The sequence below is a fragment of the Cebus imitator genome, unplaced genomic scaffold, assembly GCF_001604975.1.
Source record: "Cebus imitator isolate Cc_AM_T3 unplaced genomic scaffold, Cebus_imitator-1.0 Scaffold399, whole genome shotgun sequence".
Taxonomy (NCBI): Eukaryota; Metazoa; Chordata; class Mammalia; order Primates; family Cebidae; genus Cebus; species Cebus imitator.
The window spans coordinates 1708796-1732518 of NW_016107714.1; the positions used below are offsets into that span (position 1 = coordinate 1708796).

Below are 23723 nucleotides of genomic sequence, written 5' to 3' on the forward strand. Positions count from 1 at the left end.
TCCCATGATACAATCACCTCCCACTAGGCCCCTCTTCCAACATTAGAGATTACAATTCGATATGAGATTTGGGTGGGGACACAGATCCAAACCATATCATTAACTGACAGAAAATACAGGTAGAGTCTAAGGTCTGGGGAGAAGGTGAGCGCAGTTTTGGGAAGTTGCCCAGCTATCTATTTTGTAAACTAAGGGGCATATTGCATGTAGAAATGTTTACTCCTCTATCCTTTGGGAATGGTAATACATTCAAAACATGCTACATTTAAAAAGGACTCCTCAGGGTGACCAACTTTATGGTAGAGGTTGTAAGGAAATATATTTCTCCTTCATAAAAGTGGAAAAATAAACTTAGTGGCATAAAACTACCACCAATTTACTATGTTTATGGATTCTGTGGACTAAGAAGCTGGACAGGGGTGATTTATGTCTCTTCTACAATGTCTAAGGCTTTGGTTGGAAAGAGTCATATGGCTAGGGGCTGGAATAACTTGGAGATTGCTTCACTCACGGCTGGAGCATTGGTGGAGAGGACTAGAAGGCTGGCTTTGGCACTATAGAATGTCTAGCAGCATTCCTCGCCTCTAGCCACTAGATACAAATAGCATCCCACCCACCCAGCCATAGCAACTAAAGCATCTCCCTGACACTGCCAAATTTATTCTGTGCAACAGCTGTCTCCTGTGGTTGAGGTTGATGGATAATATGAGTCTGAATCTTAGCCAGGACTGGAAAGAGATTTTTCAAGTCATCAGTGTGTAGGTGGTCTTTAGAGTCACTGCAGTATATGAGATGTCTCAGGATGTCGGGTGAGATCAGCTCTTCAAGGTTAGAAGGATGGACCCATACTGAAGGGGTTGAGGAAAATAAGATAAAATGTTAAGAAAAATGAAAAAGGAAAATCAAGAGAGAAAGTAGGAAAACCAAGAAAGACAGGAAAGAATGATGCAGTGGCTATTTCAGTATCTGCCTAGCATCCTAGCTCCGCTTTCTTCTTAGAGAAGCTCAGTCTCTCGCCCACAATGACCGGTGATTTCATCCATGGACCTATACAAGCCAGGCTATTGAGTCCTTCCTGTAATTTTATATTTTAAGCCACAGAGCAAGGTGTTTCTTTTTCTCTTCTGTGCTTATTTGAAACTATGTAAATCCAGAAGTGCCTATGGTGTGCTCCCTGCCACATGGCAAAGGTTCAGCTGAGTGGGTTTGCAGATGCCATGAGTTGAAAATGACCACCTGTCCCTTGCAGCTCAGGAAGAGGCTCTTAAAGGAAGCTGGTGGGAGCATTAATGCCCAAAGATTTCTTTGGCTCCAAAGACATCTTTACTTTGTAAAGTTATCTCAGAATTTTGTCAGCTAGAGCTTCTCTGTGAAACTGCCAAAGACCAGGAAACCTGCACCAAAAGCATCCCTTCCATGTTGTCTGTCTTGCTTCTGACTTCTGAGCTAAATAAGCCATGAAACTATGCCAAATATGCACATACACAGTCTGTGAGCTGTGTGGGGGTTTGTTCAGAAGCAAGCAACACAACACACTATATTGTACAAGTGTGTTACAGTTTCATCTGCAGTAGATGATAATGAAACCAGCAGCAGAAGGAAGCAAAGTGGAGAGCTAAGAAAGACCAACTTTTTGGTAGCATTTAAGCCCCTGGATCCAATCACCTGTAAAGCTTCAGATCCAGCAGTGACCTTCCAGTTATGTGAATCAATAAATGCTCTTAAGTGGAATATCTTTCTGTTCCAAGTGCAAGTGTCCTAACACAGAAACTTAAACCAGATGTGAAGTGATAAATCTAAAATGTGAAACTGGTTGACTCAAGATAGGGAAGGTTGAAAAGCTGTAATCCTTGTTATATGAAAGTGAAGCAGCTGCTACCTAGTGTATTTTATGCCTCAGGTCATGTCCCCACCACCATAATAGCAACAGCATTATGGACTTGGTCGAAAGGATATGGGAGTGAGAACTGAGACAGGCATATGCCCCAGAGCCCTCCCAAACACCTCTGCTTCTGCAGTTATAAGGCTCGTAATCTCGCCCCATAATCAGCTTGATGCCTCCTGGTGATGAAAAGCAGCTCCCAATGGTTCCATTTTTCTAAGAGGTGGAAACAAGGATAGATGATGTTAATCTAAAGCCCAGGGGAATGGATGATTCCTGCAATTATTGCTAAAGGACTGAAACCGCAAGGGCACGGATCCAGACTGAGAGATGCTGACTCAACAAGATTTTTTGGCACTTATAACTAGTCAATATCACTAGCCACCCAAAAATATAGTCAGGCCAGTGACTGAGTGTTTCAAGTGAACTTTATTGCCCCCTTGGAAAGTGGAGATTATGATTATGATTGTTCAATTCTTAAGACCACCCTCCAAGAGTTCTTACAACAAAAAGTGGGTTGCTAAAGCAATAGAGACCTCACCAGAGAAAGGTCTCCTAACCATCCTCTTAAGCATGGTGACAAAGTCAATGAACAGGGGAGATCCTCCCAGCAGGAAGGTCCTGGAGCATCCAGATAGGCTAGGAAGCTACTCCATGGCAAGAGAAGGGAGTCACCAGAGAGACAGGTCTCACTGTTCCTGTTTGCCAGCCTACAGGATGTTGCTTTGTCCTCTGTAACCCATTTCTAAATGTGGCAGAGCCTGGCTCCTCTTCCTTCCCTACTATCTTCTTCTTTATATAAGGGCTACCATCTTATTTCTAGCTTTAAGTAAGTCTTGTATTCCTCTATCTGCTTAACAGCTCCACTATAGCAATCATACATTTAACCTACAGAAAGTGAAAAGCCCATTATCACACAGGAACCATCTCTCCTCTCTAATCCTTGAGGGCCTGGCAAAAGCCCATACCCATGTATATAAAAGAGCTGTCATTTAAGGTAAGTGTAACCACAGAGACAGACATGAAACGAAAAAGATTTTATGTAATATTTATTTTTTTTATTCCCATCCTAACTTTGGCTTTAATCCTTACCTCTCATTTCCATTCTTTTCTTTGAAATCCAAACTTTAAAAAAACAAAAAAGTGTTTAAAATCGCAATTATCTAGAGTCATAATAAAATTTTCTTGTCTCCAAAGAGGGGGAAAACATACCACTTTTATTTTTATGCAGCATTTTCAAATGTGCATGTCAGTATATATTTTATAAACTATTTAAAATAAAAACCCTTTATCCTTTGAGGTTATTGACATTTTCTAGTTCACTGACACATCTCCCATAATATAATAGTTCTATTCATTTTCATAAATGAAGTGGGAACTATTCTAAAAAATAGGCCTTTAATCCCTGAGGTGCCAGTTAAAATGGAGGAGGTTGCCCTTGGAACACAGATTTTAAAAATCAGCCTTAAATAATAAGCATGGATCATGCTATTTGAATCAGAATCACCTCCATAGCATGGAGTCATTTAAGAAATTGCATTTACTGGGTTAAGTTCACCCTGCTATTCCCAGCCCTCGTGCTATGATGATCTTTCCTTTTGCAAAGGAATAACACATAGCAAGCAAGTCTGCAGAAACTTCTGAGATCCTCAGAAATCAAGAGAAACCACAGTCGCATTTCTCCAATCTGCATCCACAGTGTTGGAGAGGATTTTTCAGCACCATTCCAAGACCTGGAAAGGCTGATGAACTGCCTTGATTTTTCTACTTCTCCGTAGATTTGACCAAAAAGGAGCAATCCTCCAAGCTAGAAAAGGGACATGTCCTGCCTTTTCTCAGAAATCACAATATTAGCAGAGCTGGGTTCAGTTCCCTGTGCCCGCTGTCCCTGCAGACCCTCTCCCTTCCAGGCGGCCTCCAGCGGTTCCTGGATGTTGCTGCTGCCCTAATAGTAGCGGTTCAGGCTCCTGGTCCCGGGCACCTCAGGCTGGCCATTCATCCAGATCTCCCTGATGATGCGTTCGCGCTCCTCCAGCCGCTGGGCGCGCTCCAGCTCCTCCGCGGAGGTGAACACGTTCTTGTTCAAAGTCCTCTCGAAGCGGCGGTGTCTCCGCACGGAGAGGTCAGATGCGGTATCCTCGCTGCCGTCCTCGCTGTCGCTGCTGTCGCTGCTGCTCTCTCTGTCCTGCAGGAACTTCTTCCCGGGACGCCTTCGGCAGTCTGTGTGGCAAGAGATCCTTATCACCAAAGCAGCCAGGGTCAGGACCAGCCCGACGCACACGCCAGAAACAAAGTACAGAGCTGCTCGCTCAGGATTTTCTGGGGAAAGAAGGGGAAGAAGCAAGCATTTGAGAGATGACAACTCCAAAGGCAGAGACCCAATATGACCCCAGCCTACACCTCTCACCAGGTCCCACAGTTTTGATGGTTACAAATATTATCCTCCCATGTGACATATTTCATAATGTATTCAAAATATAATTATTGACAAACAGTGAATCTGTAAAAGGTATATGAGATTCTTTCACTCTTCTTGCAACTTTAGAGATTATTCCCAAATGAAACTATAAAGGAAAGAAAAACAGTAATTATTTAGCATCTACTGTATGCAAGCAGCTGTGCTTAAGTGTCATTTTGTTTAAGAGATGTATCTTCTAAAGCCTCTTCTCACGTAGAACAAAACATCTTTACTTGTGAATTTGCTCATGCATACCCACTGAATTAGCCTTTCATCACAGTGGTAGGCAGCTTCTGAGATAAACCCCACCTCCCAGTATTCACACCCTTGTGCAATCCTCTCCCCTTGAGGGGTGGACCTGGTGACTTACTTCTAAGAAATACAGTTGACCTTTGGACAACATGGATTTGAACTGCGCAGGACACTTATACATGGGTTTTTTTCAAACAAACATGTGAATCGAAAATAACTTGTTTGCAAGATGAGAAATCCACATATAAAGAATGTCAGCTTTTCAAATATGTGGCTTCTGCAGGGTCAACTGCAGAACTTTAAGTGTGCATGCACAGATTGGGGTATACATAGGGATGCTGGAACCAATCCCCCACATATACCGAGGGACGACTGTAGGACATGGCAAGAGCAATGGGTGATTCCAGGATTAGGTTACATAAGACTGTGATTTCTTCTTGCTATCTCCCTCTCTCCCTCTCTCAGGCTCTTCTTACTTGCTGGCTCTGATGAAGCCAGCTGCCATGTGTGATCTTCCCTATGGAGAAATCCAAGTGGCAAGGAAATAAGGGTAGCCTCTGGCCGACACCCTTTGAAGAACTGAATGGTGCCTACAGTCATGTGAATGAGTTTGGAAGTAAATCATCCCTCCATCTAGTCTTGAGGGACAATAGGCCTGGCCTTGTAGCAGCCTGTGAGAAACCTTGAACCAGGGAACTTAGCTAAGCTACACCCAGATTTCTCACTTGTAGAAACTGGAAGATAATATATTTGTGTTATTTACAGCCATTAAGTTTTGGGTAGTATTGTAAAAAGCAATAGTTGCAACTGAAAGCCAGTGTACGTATTTAGTCGCTTCTTTTACGTCAGAAAACCAATCATATGGAGACTTACGATGAAAAAAGGGCTTTAGAAGTTAAATACACGCATGCACATGCAAACATGCACAACCACAGCCTCAGTCTTGTATTTATTTTGGGGAAAGAGAAGAGAATTTCCTGTGGATTTTTTTTTCCCTCAAGTGCACCTCTCTGGTTGACCCAAACTCTGCAAGAAAGCACTGTGATTAAAACATACATAATGCCTGCATACATGTTCCATGGTTTCAGTTAAATGTCACCCTTTAGCCTTTACAAATGAGGTCAAAGGAGTGACCAAAATGCAAAGCAAGGGAAAAATGAAATATCTGGTTTTTGCTGAATGCTTAATTTATTTTTTACTGTGCCACTCCAATGATATTTATAAAATCCAAATAGCATGAAAGCTTCTCTGTAGTAATACAAATTTTGTGCCTTTTGTCTGCTTTCTTAAGACCAGTTGTTCACACTTTGTAGATATTAGACAAATATATTTCGACTGAATACTTAAAAAAAAAAAATTGAAAGCCAGTGTAGGTATTTAGGAGTGGCCTCAGCAGGTTAACTGAAAGGGGAGGAGAAATTTGGGTTCTTTCCTTGGTGAGAGAAGAAAAGAGTCATTCTGTTGATGATCAATATGCTTAGTGGGCCTGGTGGTGACTCCCCACTCTGTAAGGTGTGCCTGACAGAATAGGAGTCTTTGGGTGAGCAACTTTCATGTCTAGGTACCTATGAGGACACAGGGACAGGCCTGCCCTTGAGTCACAGGGTGTAGTTAAGCTAACAGAACCCAAGATTGACATGAGCAAATTTACTTTCCATATTCTATATTCACTTGTAAGTACTAATCAAAATATATATATATATTTGTGGGTTTTAAGTAATAAGTGGGATGATATAAGCATTGATTGTAATAATATAGAAATTAGAAATAATATAGAAATTTGCTATCCAAAAGGAAATGATTAAACTTTGATAGGTTTATCTAAACTATAGAACACTACACAGCTTTCAAAATGCTATTAATCAACACAGATTTGGAAATCCCTCTAAGAAATATTCTTAAATTTTAAATGCAAAGCACAGAAGTGTAAAAAACATATCAGTGTGGGAAAGTATGAATGACAGAACAAATCTACAGAAAAAATGTTAAATTCCTCTTTTCTGTGGCAGCACTTTAAATATTTGGAAATAACTATCATATAGCTAGGTTTCAAAGAACATTGGCTGATAGTCACTCTGTAAACATCATAATATTCCAGCCTAGAAAATAATAGAGTCATAACCTCCCTCTTTATAGAAACTATATTTCTAGTCATATAGCCCTAAATCATGTCTTTATCAGCAAATCACAATAGTCTCATATAGTGAATTTATTGTCAAGTAAACCCTGTAAGTCTTTATCAAAGGTAATGGCAATAAGTTGTGTTTTCTATTTCTGTGTGCTACCTATTAGGATTATTTTCAATTCAAATACAAAGACTTCACTTTGTTTTACCCTAGTCTTATATATATATTTTTTTCACTGTTCAAGGTTTATTGGGGGTAATTTTAGTTGGTGTAACACTTGGATAGTTGGTTGCATTGTTTATATGTAGATCTTTTTACATTGCATGGTAATGTACACTACTGATATGTATAGTTCACAAAATTAGATCCTTTGGAACAAGACATGCGATATTGGATCTATACACCGAATGCCAGGATGGGACTGACTGGGAAAAAATGTTGGACTAGGCATGTTCAGTGACGAAGCCAGGAAGTTACATAACAAAGGAACATCTCTCTGGCTCAAGGGGCAACTGCAGCATGTGCAGCATTGGCAGTGGTGCCTCAGAGGTGGCAGAACTATTTCACACTAACCAGTTTAGGACTACACAAGGTTACCACTATCCAGCATCAGAATATAGCTGTAGGACTTTACAAACCATTCCTATTTCTAACTTCTGGAATTGATGTTTTTCCCAGTCCATATTAAAATATTACTGTTTTAATCACAGATCAGATAAAAAGGACAACATGCACAATCTCCAACTACAATCCTGTTGTAGCCTAGACAGTGAAATGGTATGACATCAGAAGACTTTAAAATTGCAGCTCTTTTTGGATCCCCCAAAGTGTATCCGCACTCTTCTTCAAACGAGCCTCTTCCTCAGGAGTCAGAGTCACCTTCACAACGTCTGAGATTCCATTCTGTCCCAAAATGCAAGGAACACTAAGGAAGACATCATCCTTTATTCCATAGAGACCCTTAATCATGGTGGAAATTGGGTGCACCTGCCTAAGATTCTTCATTATAGTCTCTATCAAATCTGCCACAGAGAGTCCAATGGCCCAGGATGTGTAGCCTTTGAGTTTGATCACCGCGTAAGTACTCTCAACCACCTGCTTGTGAACCTCTTTCCACTGTTCCTTATCTGTATCAGTCCCTAAATCTGGGTGCAGAGTCTTCAGGGAGACACCAGCAACGTTCACTCCACTCCATACAGGCACACTGGAATCTCCATGTTCCCCAAGGACCCACCCATGACAGCCTAATGGGTGAACTCCCAGCCTTTCCCCCATCAGGTAATGGAATCGGGCTGAATCCAGATTGCAACCACTTCCAATGACACAGGTTTTGGGAAAGCCACTTATTTTCCAAGCCACATAGGTCAAGATATCCACTGGATTTAAAACAATAAGCAACTTGCAGTTCGGGCTGTATTTTACAACATTAGGAATGATGAATTTAAAGATGTTCACATTACGCTGGACTAAATTAAGACGGCTTTCTCCCTCTTGCTGACGTGCCTCAGCCGTAATAATGACCAGCTTGGAGTTTGCAGTTACATTATAGTCTTTGCCAGAGACAATCTTTGGTGTTCTAAGGAAAAGGCTGCCATGCTGGAGATCCATCATCTCTCCCTTCAATTTGTCTTCAATGACATCAACAAGAGCAAGTTCATCTGCCAAGTCCTTCATTAAGATACTGATGGCACAGGCCATACCAACAGCACCAACCCCAACAACCGTAATCTTATTCTGGGGGGTCTGCTCTTCCTTTAGAAGATTATGAATCAGCTGATCCTTGAGAGTTGCCATTTTGGACTTGGAACCAAAAGGAACCAGGAATGCATGTCGGGCGGGCGTCGGGGGCGCACAGCCGTGGGATCTGGACTCGGCGGCAGCTGCTCCAGCACCCCTAGTCTTATATTGTTAGGATTTTTTATAATCTTAGGCCGGGCGCGGTGGCTCAAGCCTGTAATCCCAGCACTTTGGGAGGCCGAGATGGGTGGATCACGAGGTCAAGAGATCGAGACCATCCTGGTCAACATGGTGAAACCCCGTCTCTACTAAAAATACAAAAAATTAGCTGGGCATGGTGGCGCGTGCCTGTAATCCCAGCTACTCAGGAGGCTGAGGCAGGAGAATTGCCTGAGCCCAGGAGGCGGAGGTTGCGGTGAGACGAGATCACGCCATTGCATTCCAGCCTGGGCAACAAAAGCGAAACTCCGTCTCAAAAAAAAAAAAAAAAGATTTTTTATAATCTTGATGTTGTCATCTAAATTAATCTCTCTGAGCCTACCACTTTGCCACCAAAACCAATATGTACAATTCCATCCAAGACAGCATAAAAATATTGAATAGGACAGTGACCTGGAACAAGCCACTAGACCAGCCTGTAGGTTAGTGTTGACTTGCCATATAAGGGTGGTCTTCAGTAGGCTTGAATTTAAGTAATCATCCTAGTGTTTGGTCCAAGTGTCTCCATCTCATCCTCATGCTCACAAAATGCCCCAGTGACTCCCACTCTCCTAGGGCTGGTTGTCCCCACAACGTGCTTCCATCACTAATGGCCCATTGTCTTACTTTCTGTCTACTGCTTTCATCTGTTCCCCAGTAGATTAGGTGCATTCTGAGAGCAAGAACTGAATCTCATTTAAGTCTCTGAACTTCTGGAATCTACAAAGATTGTCCAAATATACACAAAGGCATAAGGATGATATAATGGACTCTGGGGATTCAGGGGAAATGGTTGGGAGGGAGGTGAGTGATACAAGACCACATAGTGAGTACAGTGTACACTGCTCTGGTGACAGGTACACTAAAATGTCAGAAATTACCACTGAAGAACGTATCCATGTAACCACAAACCACCTATACCCCCGAAACTACTGAAATGAAAAGAAAAAAAATATTATCCAAATATGTTCCTAAAATTTCATGAAATCCATTACATCATCAGCTTCAATCTTTACAATAGCCCACTTATTTCTTTTCCTTCTCCTTTCCTCCTTTTTTGGTTGTCTTTTATGAAATAAAAGGCAGAAGCAAAAAGAGGTACTGTTACAACCCTAGGCCACAGGACAAGGTAGAAAGGCCTAAGATAACAAACCCAAGTCTATCCAGTTTCAAAGCCTAGTCCCTTCCCATCATTTCTTGGTGCTTCTATGGCATCAGTATCAATGCTGAGGTGCCATCTATTACACAAAGCTGTTGGGAAGATCAGTATAGATAATGCATGTGAAAGTGCTTGGTTAACGTTCCTTTCTGGGTAAATAAAAGGTGGTCTTGTAAGACCTAGCTAGAGCAATCAGGCAAGAGAAAGAAATAAAAGGCATCTAGATAATAAGAGAGGAAACCAGACTGTCACTCTTTACAGACAACAAGACTTCAAACCCAGAAAACCCTAAAGACTCTGCCAAAAGGCTCCTCAAACAGATAACTGACTTAGGTAAAGTTTCAGAATACAAAAATCAGTAGCATTTCTATGCACCAACAATGTCCAAGCTGAGAGCCAAACCAAAATGCAATTTCATTTGCAATTGCCACAAAAATAATAAAATACCTAAAAATATAGCTACCCAAGTAGGTGAAGAATCTCTACAACAAGAATTACCAAACACTACTGAAAGAAATTAGAAATGTCACTAACAAATAGAAAAAGACTCCATTATCATGGACTGGAAGAATCAATATTGTTAAAATGGCCATACTGCCCAAAGCAATTTACTATGCTATTCCTATCAAAATACCAACATCATTTTTCATAGAATTAGAAAAAGTGATTCCAAAATTCACATGGAACTAAGAAAGAGTTCAAATAGCCAAAGCAATCCTAAGGGGAAGGCGGTGGGGCGGGGCGGGTGGGGACAGACGAAAAGCCAGAGGCATCACATTACCCAGCTTTGAGCTATATTACAAGGCTACAGTAAGCAAACAGCATGGCTGTGGTACAAAAACCAACAAAGAGACCAATGGAACAGGATAAAGAACCCAGAAATAAAGCCACATTCGTATAACCATCTGATCTTTGACTAAGTCAACAATAACAGCAAAGGGAAAGGATTCTCTATTTAATAAAGGGTTGTAGGATAACTGGCTAGCCATATGCAGAAGATTGAACCTGGACTCCTCTTTACCATATACAAGAAATTAACTCAAGATGAATTAAAGACTTAAATGTAAGACCTAAAACTATAAAAACCCTAGAAGAAAACCTAGGAAATACCATTCTGGACACGGGCCTTGGCAAAGAAGTTACGACCAAGTCTCCAAAAGCAATTGTGACAAAAACAAAAATTGACAAGTGTGATCTAATTAAACAAGAGCTTCTTCACAGCAAAATAAACTATCAATAGAGTAAGCAGATAACCTACAGAATGGGGGAAATATTGCTAAACTATGCGTTTGACAAAGACCTGATATCTAGAATATATTAAAAAAAACTTAAATAGTTGAGTAAGCAAAAAATAAACAACTCCATTAAAAATGAGCAAAGGACATGAAAAGACACTTTGTAAAAGAAGACATATATTCAGCCAAAAAATATATGAAAAAATGCTCAATGTCACTAATTATCAGAGAAATCATGATCAAAGTCAAAACCACAATGAGATACCATCTCATACCAGTCAGAATGGCTATTATTAAAAGTAAAAAAATACCATGTTGACAAAGTTGTGGATAAAAGGGAACACGGTTGGGCATGGTAGCTCACACCTATAATCTCAACACTTCGGGAGGCTGAGGCAGGCAGATCACTTGAGCTCAGGGAGGCTGGGACAAGCCTGGGCAACACGGTGGAAAACCCATCATTACAAAAAATACAAAAATTAGGTATGGTGGTACATGCCTGTAATTACATCTACTTCTGAGGCTAAGGCAGTGGGGGGAAACCCATCATTACAAAAAATACAAAAATTAGGCATGGTGGTGCATGCCTGTAGTCACAGCTATTTCTGAGGCTGAGACAGGAGGATTGCTTGAACCAGGGAAGTGGAGGCTTCTGTGAGCCAAGATTGTACCACTGTACTCTAGTCTGGGCGACAAAGTGAGACCTTGTCTCAAAAAAAAAGGAATATAAATTTATATAAATTAGTTCAGCCCCTGTGGAAAGCAGCATGGAGACCCACTAAAAGAAAATCTTTCCACAAAAAAAGATACCTGCACTGGTAAGTTTATTACAGCACTATTCACAATAGCAAAAAACCTAGAAACATCCTAGGTATCCATCAACAGTGGATTGGATAAAGAAAATGTGGTACATATACACCATGGAATACTAACCAGCCGTAAAAGAAATAAAATCATGTCGTTTGCAGCAAATTAACACAGAAATAAAAAATTAAATACTGCATGTTCTCACTTATAAGTGGGAGTTAAACACTGGTTAAATCTGGACATAAAGAAGGGAACAATAGATATTAGGGACTATTAAAGGGGGGAGGGTAGGATGGGGGCATGGGTTGGAAAACTACCTATCAGGTATTATGCTCACCACCTAAGTGACAGGATCATTTGGACACCAAACCTCAGTGATATGCAGCTGACCCATGTAACAAAACTGCACAGGTACCCCCAAACCTAAAATAAACATTAAAAAAAAACTAGTGGGGAAGGGATATGAGAACCTTCTGCACTACCTCTTCAATTTTTATGTTAATTCAAAACAGTTGTACATAATGTGTATTAATTTTTTTAAATCTGGCAACACCGTTTCAGGAAAAGATCTGTTTTAGCTATTATTTAACAATTAGCTTAATGTCTCACCATTAGATTGAGATGCTATTTACTTTTAAAAGGGAACCAAATGTTAAGTTGTCAATGTATCTGTACATCTCTAGTTGTAGCACTACTGAGTGACTTATAAATTTAAATTTGCACCACACGCACACATTGTTTTTTTTTTAAAAAAGATGGTCTTCTCAGAACTCATTTGCTTACAAATAGCATATTCCTATGCCAGGTGTTATGGGATCACATCAAAGACCCCACCTTTATCTTTAGATTTATATTTTCCTGGAGGAAATAATGACCAGGACAGCCCATGAACTCCACACCAATTTGCATTTATTTGTGATTTGCTCATGTCTGCCTGATTATAATTAACATGGACAATGTGTATAAAAACATGCTATCTGATGACAGGCTGGAATAGGCCTGGGTTTTATCTAGATTCTAGAGCAACTTAGAGAATTCTTAAGCTCTCAGATAGAGAGAACATGTCTTGGGGCAAATAAAAGCCCTGGACTTGGCCCCCCTTGGATTGGGTTAAATCTAATAATTTGCCTTTCTTTTGTAAAGTGGGAGGAAGGTGCTCTCATTTATTAGTTAAATGACCTTGGGCCAATCACAACCTCACTGGACCTTCAAGCCTCATAGGAGAAACGGACACGCAATAAACGTAATTGGAATTAAGCATAACTGAGTGAAATAATGGAAGTGTGCGTGAGGCACCACTGGGGCAGGCTCAGAGAGTGCAGAATTGGGGAAAAGTCAGTGAGCACAGGAAATGGAAAACCAAAAAGGTGAGAAAGGGTCAGTCCAGAGTGGTCTTTACAAAACTTAATTCTAGTGAGAATCTAAAAGTCAAAATCACTGGGATAAAGCAAAATGAAGCCCATCTGCTGGAGAAATGGATTCTTCTGTTTATCAAGATAAAACATCTTCCCAGGGTCAGGTCTTGGACCTGTCTGCTTTGTCCAGAGCTCCTTAGGAGCCCTTTTCCTCTAAAACAGTCTTGACTCTGCCTCAGAAATCTGTTTCCAATTGCTAACGGAATTGATTTTCTGCCACTAGCTGCATCAGGTAGGAATAAGCTCACTCTACTCAGGATGATGGCTGGTCAGAGGGCCCAGGGTGCTGCCTCTGCCCACAAACTCATGGTCCCATCAGTCCACTGACGATGCCTAAGTCCTTGTGGGTCTAAAAGGGTCTGAGTTTTATCTCACTGCTCGGCCTTGAGATAAACAGTCTTCACAGCGGGAATGTGTGTCTAAGAGGTGAACAGGCATAGCTGGTTTTAAGGAAATCTGTTTCTAGACCTTACACAGTCATTTTCTTTGATCTTTCCTATACTGGATCTGCCTGAGAAGGTGCCTGTGGAGGAAGGCACAGGTTTACCTGTTCTACACCACCCACTGCTTCCCCCATGTCACTGAAGTCAGACCCTTCCCCCACCCCACATCCCATCTTACTATGGTGCGCTGCCCCGAGTGCAAAAATGGCCACCAAGCAAAATAACAGTTCCAAATATTGGAATATTGATGTCAATGACAGGAGGCAAAAGCCCCTAATAACTGGTAACACATCCTTTTTCAAGTCAGTTTCCAATTCTTGGTTTTCAACAAAACAGAAGGAAGGCCTAATCAGGTTGTCATCTGATAAATCAAAATAACTTTTGATGACGGATCACTCTGATTTTTGGCATAGAAAGAAAAGTTAATTCAAAAACTGGAGTGACTTTATTACATCAAAACTTCTTTTGTTTTTGTCTATATGTTTATGTGAACAAAGTTTCTCAACACTGCTATACAAATAAAAATCAGAAATAGAACTGTCACTGAATCATGCCTCCTTCTGGCAATAAGTGATATTTATTTGTGAATACATAAATACATAGAGAGGAAAGGAAGAAACTTATCCATCTCTTTAAGAGACACATTTCCTGTAAGTTTTAACTTTTGTGTTTAAAAACTGTCATGTACCTTCCAACTTCATACAGAACGTACCTCACATTGATCTCACCCTCTTCTATCTCAAACAGCAAGTTCTCTCTCTTACCTCCCTCTCTGTCCCTTTCTCTCTCTCCCTTCCTCCCGCTCTCCCTCCCTTTTTCAACCTTCCCCTTTCTGCCTGAGGCTCCCTTCAGTCATCTGTGCCCAATGCCCAGAGTCATCTTTTTAACTCATTCTGGCTTCTAGCCATAAACTAATTAATCTCACCATTCTCATGTCTCCTCTATCCCATTTCTACTCACTGCCATTTCGCCACACCTGCAGCTTTCTAGCTTTGGATTCCACTTTCTTCCACCTTCAATTCATTTTGCACATGGATGTCAAAGCAACATTTTAAAATGTGACTCTGATTACTTGCCTTATTACTACTTTTTCAAAAAAAAAAAAAAAGGATATTCAAAGCTGTCAAAAATCTGGTTCCAATCTCCCTTTCAATCACATCCTCCCAAACTCTTCCACAGGAGCCTTTAGTGCAGACAAGCAAAAGACTTCAGTGTCCACTCTTGATCCACAAACACAGCCCCCTCTTCATGTTCATTCCTTATTCCTCTGCTGGAATGTGAGAGTGTGGGCCCCTTAGTGAATTTTTTTCCAATAGATAATTAACCTTCAATAAAACTGAGTCTTTTTTACATTGATGTAGTGCTCAAGTGACATGCTTTGAATTTCACAAACATTTTATTCCTTCTTTTGGCAGTATGAAACATTCCAAAGGAGTTTTCTTAAAGTTCTATTAAAGATCACTTTATTATGAGTGTGGAATAAAAATTCTACATAAGGTTATTGTGAAAATTCTCCCCTTAGGAAAAGAAGAATTTTAAGTAATTCTTCATATACTTTGGTTTAGGAGGTATGGCTTTGAGTATATAAATTAGAAATGAATTTATACTGCGCAGTATGCCCTGGCAACAAAAAAGGTTTTGATTTCTGGCTTTACTTTGGCTTTGCCTCCTTAATCAAGCAAAAGAAATTGAGCCAATTATAGTTACGCTACAGCTTTTCTGAGCTAGAATGGAATAAGCCAAAGAAAGGGACTGGCCCACTTCTCATATGATGCCCTTGAAGGCCCGCACAATGGGAAGCTGGCTCTGCTCTCATGGGTAAGGGAAGGGACCCTGTAGGCAGAGTAAGTAGCAATCAGCAGGCAAAGCGCCCGTGATTGGCACTGTACATCCATTTTCTGCGGATGAGCCTTCAGACCAAAATCTCGTCCTCTGTCTCCACAAGAAGCCTTGAAGAGAACCTGCCTAGGTAAGTCATGATTCAGAAGGAGATACCGATATTGCCTCTTCCCTCAATCCCCTCAACCCATAGAATACAATTTCCCAACCAAGAGGAAATCTTCCTGGATCCTGAGTGAGGGAAAGAGGACATGACAGAGAAAGAGTACATCAGTTACACTTGCTTTATTACCCAACTCAAGTGATAACTCAACCTCTCTTCTGTTAGTATAAGTGTATAGCATTAAAATAACTGAATTCAACCAATCAATGTTGGTAGGTTAGAAATAAATTTGGAATAGCGTCTTTTAAAACCTCTAGATAGCTCACGTATCCACTAACGCAGCAAACATAACCCTGTGCTTCCTGGAGTATAAATCTGGAGCTCCATAAATCTATCTCCATTTCTTGGAAACGCCTATATTCCCTACAAGGGTTTTCAGACCATGAAGGTTTCTAACACAATCACAATGGCCACATACTCCAGTGAAATAAAAGTCAAGAGAAACCTAAAAATGCTGAACAGATATAGCAGAGCTTGAGCTATATTTCTTCTACTTCCCAATCCCTTCACAAATGTCATCTCTTCATGTACCCTTTTACCTATTCTGGAATCTAAGAATGCTTTAAAATATTAGGGTATACACAGATATACATATGGCATATATGCATGTACAAAGAGACAGAGAAATGCACTCACAGGGGAGGGTGGGAGGGTTGAGAACAGGAAGGAAGGCAAGAAGGAAAAGAGGGAAAGAGGGAAGGAGACAGAAACATACATACGTACATGCATACATACATACATATGTACATATGTACATAGAGTGAGTGAGAGAGCTATCGTTCATTGAATGCTTCTCTTTGCCAGGATCTGGAATAATTCCTTTATGTTGATTATCTGTAATACCTTTAGCCATTACCACTGTTCAGCAGGATAAGCAGTGTTACTCTTGTTTAAAAGTTGAGGCCATGATGAAGGTGTCAAATGTAATTCTGCCTGATACTCAAAAGTCCATGCTTTGACCAAAATAGAAAGTGATACTTCATACTATAGGCAGAAAGATAAGTCATTCTAGCTTTCACATACTGCCCTCACCGCATCTATTACATAGGCCTAACTTCAAAGACAGTTTCTGAACTCCATCTTGGAAAGCACTCTTCTCCTTCTGTAGCTTAATGAATCCACCTTGTCCTGCCTCCCAGATCAGAAAACATCCCCTTTTGCCTCCGGCATCCAGATGTGGATTCCTGGACAAGCCCAGTAAGAGCAACCAGACTGGGTAAGGGAGTTTACTGGGTCCTACGCTGGTGACTCAGGCCTGATTTTCACAGCTGATACAATTTATATCATTCCTTTTCATCCTTTTCCCACAAAATTCAAAACTGGAGCTCTAAGGTGATTGTTTTTTTCTCTCCTCTAATACTTTCTGCTCCAGGTCACTTCCTCTTGGCCAGTGATCCACCCTGGTCTTGACCAGATCCAGACAGCTGTTAATTACCCAGGAAGTGGAGTGGGGAGGGCTATTGTCAGTTGTTTTCCCTTAATAAATAAAAATAAATGTATTGCTATATCTTGTTTCCTGCAGGGTCATTGTTTTCACGAGCAGGAAGAGGCCCTATGTAGAGGTCCTGAAGCTAATTTCATTTGCACCCTCAGAGGTCAGATCATGCCCAACAAACTCCTTACAGGAGAGGGCAGCAGCAGCAAGCCCAGACCAGGCCAGCTGGTTTCCATGCAAATGTAACCTTCTCTCTGGCTGGGCTTTCTTGTTGGCTTCGAAGCTTCCAATTCCTTGAGTGAAAAGGAAAAGGCTTTTAAAATTGGTTTTGACAAATATTGCATGTTTTCACTTAAATGTGAGAGTTTAAAAATTTGATCGCATGCAGATAGAAAGTGGAAAGACAGATAACAGGCTGGGAAAGGTGAGTTGAAAGTATGAGGAAGGATGAAGAGAAGCAGGTTACAAGGTACAAACATACAAGTACAAACATACAATTAGATAGAAGGAATACATTCAGTGTTTGATAACTGAGCGGGATGACTATAGTTAATAAAAATGTATTGTACTTGGGTGATGGACACTCTAAATGCCCTGACATGATCACTACATATATACATGTAACAAAATTTCACATGTGCCCCGTAAATTTACACTAATAAAAAACAATTTTAATCCCCCAAAATAATAAATAAAATTAGAAAGTGGGCGTTAAAGAAAGTCATGGGGTTTGTGTGTAGGCGGGGAGTGCTCAGCATAAACTCTTCTCCAAACTCTTCTGGCACCGTAAGAAATCTCTTTATGGCATTCTGCCCCACCCCATAGGAAAGGGAAGACCTCCACTAACACTACTGCCCTCTCTAAAATGCTGGAGGAAGCTTCCTTCCTTTTTCTTCCCTCTCTGACTTGTTCTTCCCCAAGAAGGAGTATTGGGAAATTTCTGTCTCTACCTGGCTGGCTCTGACATGGGCTCCTTTAAATTCATTCATTTCAGTTCATGTCCTTTGCAGGGACGTGGATAAAGCTAAAAGCCATCATTCTCAGCAAACTCACATAGGAACAGAAAACCAAACACCACATATTCTCAGTCATGAGTTGGAGTTGAACATGAGAACACATGGACACAGGAAGGGGAACATCACATGGGGGGGCCTGTCAGGGGGTGGAGGGACAGGGGAAAGAGAGCATTAGGACAAATACCTAATGCACATGGGGCTTAAAACCTAGATGACAGGTTGATAGATGCAGCAGACCACCATGGCACATGTATACCTATGTAACAAACCTGCACGTTCTGCACACGTATCCCTGAACTTAAAGTAAAAAAAGAAAAAAAAGAAAAGAAAATTCACTAATTTTATCTCCTTCCACAGGCAGTAGGTGCCCCACAAGGAAGCATCCATTGCACTACCTCTCCTCCGAATCCACTGGCTCTCTTTCCTTCCCCTGCAAGGGAAGGACCTACAATCCCATAGCTACCCTGGAACTCAACGGACCAGGTAGAAGACCCTGACACATTTTTTTCACCCAGCTTTACCACTGCTGAAATTGACAATGATGAGGTCAACTTCAAAATTTGAGTGTTTTTCTGGGTCCTTGAGTTTGGAAGAAGGATGTGATTAATTAGCCCTTCCAGTCTAGGAACCACTTTATGTGGTTGCATTATAATTAGTTATATAACCATTATCTTTCCCACGTGACAGTGAGGAATCTGAAGGCAGAATGCATGTGATTGATTCACTTTGGATTCTCTGAGCACCCAGCACAGTGTGCTTGCTCATGGTGCGTATCTTGCAATATTAATTGAACTAAATTATGAATACACTATTTCTAAAAGTTCAGCTAATAAATTTGTTATATGTGGATACATATGTATATGTATGTATGTGTGTAAATATGTGCAAGTATAACATTAAAAGAGTAGAATTTTTTTTTTTTTTTGAGATGGAGTCTTGCTCTGTCACCAGGGTAGAGTGCAGTGGCATGATCTCGGCTCACTGCAATCTCTGCCTTCTGGGCTCAAGCCATTCTCCTGACTCAGCCTCCCGAGTAGCTGGGATTACAGGTGTGTGTTACCACACCCAGTTAATTTTTGTATTTTTGGTAGAGATGGGGTTTCACCATGTTGGCTGGATGGTCTCAATCTCCTGACCTCGTGATCCATCTGCCTCAGCCTCCCAAAGTGCTGGGATTACAGGCGTGAGCCACTGTGCCTGGCCAGGAATTTTTTAAAACTGTAAAATCATCATAATTTCACAACCTGAATATAATTATACAGTGTGTAGTACAGTGAATTTTCCTTTGTTATTTATCATATAAATATGCCCGTATTTATTCACATTTACTTGCTTATAGTCAGGGTGTGTATATATACATATATGTATATATATATATATATATACACACACACACACACACATACATATATATATAGGTATACATATATAATTCATATCTTTTCTTCTGGATATACTGTACATGTACACTTCACACAGTATATAACACTGTTCAGTATTGCTCCGTGGTCTCCCTCCATCATGCCCAATGATGGCTACATAGCATTCATCTGAGTGAAAGTGCCTCAGTTGACAAAAACTGCTTCTTGCCTTTGGATATTTAGGTTGTTATGAGGAAATATTTTTGAAAACTAATAATAGAAGAAATATTTTTGTGCTTAATGCTGCTTCCTTTTTTGCTTGTTGTTTATTGCCTTGCAATGGATTTTCAGGAAAGGAATCTCTGCGTCAAACAGGATACACATTATTATAGCTCTTGATACACATTGCCAAGTGGGTTTTGAAAAGTAGTACACTAATTTATCTTGCTATCATCTGTGCACAAAAGTACTACTTTCACCAGTAAGTCCTCTCTAGCAGAGGATATTCCAACTGTTAAAAAATGTTACAAATTGTGAGCCCCTCCCTAGCGGTTGGGACTGGAGGCCTGGGTTTCTCCATTTCTCAGCCCAGGAAGGAAGCTCCCTGATGAGTGTTTGAAACCTTTTTCAGATTAAGTACCACTCTATTGCATGCTTCTGAAACCAGAGTAGGTACAGCCTCAATTCTATGCAGGGAGGATGCACAAAAGCAGAATATCTGTGATACATCTTTCTGGAGCATCAGTTTTACTGCAAGATTTGGAGGAAACAAATTTAATTGATTTCCAAGAGAACATGTAAGAACTATCAAGTCTTAGGACACATGGCCAGGACCAGTAGGTGCCCAGTAAAGGGCTGGGGTGGGGTCCTGTCCTCCAAAGATAATCAAAGGGGGCCTCTGGAAGCCATTTACTCTCCAGCCTCCTCCCTAGTGAAAATAGACTTGGATACAAAGAGGCAACCTACTGACCTCAAAGACACCAGCCCAGATACCGAGCATTGAACTCCTGTACCCCTATGACAGACTTCATCTAAGCCACATCAAAGCCCAAACTGTTCCTCCACCTCCTCCATCCAAACAGTCCGGAACAGCCCCTCAGATTTGTCTTGAGATGGGACAAGAGATAGTAGAGCTGCAGATTCAGAATGGTTGCCTCATCCCTCCCTCCTGAAAAGTCTGTGCAGATCAGAGCCTCACACCTTAGGGGACTTAGCCCTCCCAGTAAGTGTCCCCTAAGAGGACCTTCTGGTCTTTTCCTTCTCAGAGGGAAAGGCTCAGGAACGATACCCTCTATGCAACAAAATATATAAGCTCTACTCTCACGTGATTTGGTGGACTGAGGACCTGATGCCCTGAGGAGGAAAGAGATGCGGAGGATAGCCTGTACCACGTCTTGTGGATCCCTGTTTCCCTAGTTGTGATGCCATTGTGAATGGAGGAACCCCAAATAATACTGGGTGGGGGACACGTAGACACTACCTAATGAAATGAAGTAAATTTAAAGAAGGGAACTTATCATATGTCATATAAAAATTTAAGTTGGTGAATTTTATAAGAAAACTGAGTTAAAATGTACAAGGGCATTAAAATATAATTTTAATAGGAAGCCATGAAAATTATCTGCACTTGTGATGTAAATGACTGAATTTGGGTAACTATGTAAGATCATCTATGGGCTTGAAAAGATATCTGCTACTTAATTTTATCAGACATTTACTTTCAAATATTTGCTGTTAACCAGTTAACCAGTACCCTCTCATGTTACTAAAATTTTTTATTCTGCTGGAGCACTTCCATGAACACAGTAAGATTATTGCTAATTTTGGTTATTAAAATAATAAAATTGTTTGGTTAGCTTATGTTATTGTTAACCAAATGTTCCTATAGATAGCATATTGCACAGACGTTTTGATTCATCCTTTTGCCCTAAGTCAATTTTCCTTAATTTTATTCATCAAATTGTATTTACTGTAGATAAAAGAAACATCGCAGTTACCATGTGCTCTGTAGATCTGTACGTTGTTAGAAATACAAATTCTCAGTCAAAACTCACACCTATTTTACAGAAATCTGGATTTTAAATAATACTTTGAGATAATTTCTATGCACATTAATGACTGTTAAGGGGGGTATTTCAATTCTGAAAAGAGGGGAAGTTTACATGGGTATGTTGATTTGTCAAAAAGGTACAGTTAAGATTGTGCCTTTCAATGTGTATGCATTTTATCTAAAAAATAATCAAAAACCCAATGAAGTGGCGGTGGGGAATGAATTGAAGTACAGATTAAACAAAAATGACATATGACTAGTAGATGTTAAAACTGGGTGACAGTCTATTATACTTTTTGGTATTTGTATATGTTTTGAATGTTCTGTAATAAAACACTTGTATGAAATGACAAAGTTGATCTATACTTAGTTCTTAAGATCTTGGTTACCTTTGGAAAGAGAAGGAGATCATGACTATCAGGGGCATGAGCAAGTCTGATTCTATTTCTTGGTTACACGAGTGTACTTATTTTATAATAATTCATCAAGCTTTCCATAAATGTTTTGTGCATATGTTTCTGTATGCAATTTAAATATTTAAAAATTTACGAATTGTATATATTAATAAATGGTTACTTATATTCATTCCACAAACATTTACTGCAAGTCTCCAATGCCTTAAAGGGTAAGGACACAAAGGCCCTCGGCCCTTACAGCATTCATAGTATAAAGAGGATTGAGAAAACCCAGAACTTCAATACCTTCTGAAATGTCCAATTTTGTGACTATCATCAGATAAGTTGTGGAGGGTCTTAAACTCACTGCTGAGACACTGCCTCCCTCATACCAAAGTCATGGGAAACGTGATTCACATTCTATTCAATACTATGCAGTTAGCATAACTGTACTTGCAGGTACACATTCAAAGAATATTGGTTAAACGGGGAAAAATAATCACCCAAAACTCCTGCTCTGAAAAATATTACTATACGAAAAGTCAAAAGCCATTGAAAAATTAGGAAAAATATCTGTAATATGTAACAGACACAAAGGGCTAATATAGGAAAAGTACCTAGAAAGAGTGTTAAGTAAAAGGCCAATAAAAATGAACAAAAGATATGAACAGTTCACAGAAAAAGAAATACAAATGGCTCTTCAACATATGAAAAATGGGGTCTGACACACTATGGCTCACAAGCCAAGTCTGCCCAGCCATATGATTTTGTAAATAAAATTTTATTGAACACAATGACACCCATTCATTTGTGCATTGTCTATGTCTGCTTTCATGCTACAATGCAGAGTTAAGTTGTTACAGCAGAGACTGGCTCACAAAGCTGAAATTATTTACTGTCTGATCCTTCAAAGAAAAAGCTTCCTAACTCCTGATCTAGAAAAGCAGAAATTAAATAGCACTTAGACATCATTCTCCATCTACCAGACTGTCAAAGTTCAAAAGGTTGAAAACACTGTTGCAGGGGCTTCTCACATATCTTTTAAGAGTAAAGTAGTAACATTATTTAAATGACAATTTATTAATATTTTTCTCAGTTGATAATTTATACATACTTTGTTCCCACAGTTCCACTTTGGGGCACCTATTCTACCAGAGCACTTCAACATATATGTCATAATTATTTATTGCAGCTCTGCGTGTTGCTCAGTTTGGAAAGATTTGAACCATTTTTCACTAGACACCAGTAAAGGACTGTTTAAACTATGGATGCCCATTTATATAATGGAACAATATATAGTTGTCTAAAAGAATGAGGAAGGTCTTCACATGCTGATCTAAAATATCTCCTTAACATATTGTTCAGTGAAAAAAGTGAAGTGCCAAACAGCATGCATGGCACGCTACCTGCGCATAAAAAAGGAGGAAGAGAAAACTGTATCCTTGTATTTTCTTAATATCTGCATAAAGAACTCTGGAAGGATGCACAGAGGCCTGACGATGGGTCAGGTTTGGGAACTGGATGGAGGAAGTAGCTCTTGGGTAAGACTCTTTGCTATATGTCTTTTTATAATTGGTTATTGAGCCGTATTTATTCACTGATTAACAAAGCATCTGATGGGTGCCTGGCACTATTCTACATGTGCAGGATATAGCAGTCAACAAAAGAAACAAAAATCTCTCTTCTCCTGGGAGCTTATGTTCCAGCAGGGGAGATGATACTAAACAAATAAATAAAATGTATAGTATGGTG

At 40.2% G+C, this 23723-nt stretch overlaps 2 protein-coding genes and 1 non-coding gene across 9 annotated transcripts in view; 1 reads left to right on the plus strand and 2 right to left on the minus strand.

The window, feature by feature from the left end:
• Window positions 1-200: 200 nt before the first annotated feature.
• Window positions 201-335, plus strand: LOC119468241. Its single transcript, XR_005196894.1, has one exon. It is a non-coding gene; the product is annotated as a small nucleolar RNA U109 (small nucleolar RNA).
• A 2579-nt stretch (window positions 336-2914) lies between these two features.
• EVA1A (eva-1 homolog A, regulator of programmed cell death) overlaps window positions 2915-23723 on the minus strand; it is a 74761-nt gene continuing 53952 nt past the window's right edge. For all 6 annotated transcript variants that reach the window (XM_017508785.2, XM_037731429.1, XM_037731428.1 and 3 more), the window contains one exon: window positions 2915-4201. In XM_017508785.2, the coding sequence (XP_017364274.1) occupies window positions 3828-4201 (374 nt within the window). In that variant the 3' untranslated portion in view covers window positions 2915-3827. The remainder of the gene's footprint in view (window positions 4202-23723) is intronic.
• On the minus strand, window positions 6945-8610 carry LOC108289337 (L-lactate dehydrogenase A chain-like). Of its 2 annotated transcripts, XM_037731427.1 has the most exons (2): window positions 7826-8610; window positions 7403-7556 (listed from the first exon to the last, which is right to left on the minus strand). In XM_037731427.1, exons 1-2 carry the CDS (start codon window positions 8510-8512, stop codon window positions 7419-7421), a joined length of 825 nt encoding a protein of 274 aa, XP_037587355.1. In that variant the 5' UTR covers window positions 8513-8610; the 3' UTR covers window positions 7403-7418. The 2 variants fall into 2 exon arrangements, with proteins under 2 accessions (XP_037587354.1, XP_037587355.1); XM_037731426.1 differs by having other exon boundaries at window positions 6945-8610.

Excerpts from the sequence above, each read along its gene's own strand:
- LOC108289337 (XM_037731426.1), bottom strand. The coding sequence starts at position 8,512 with ATGGCAACTCTCAAGGATCAGCTGATTCATAATCTTCTAAAGGAAGAG.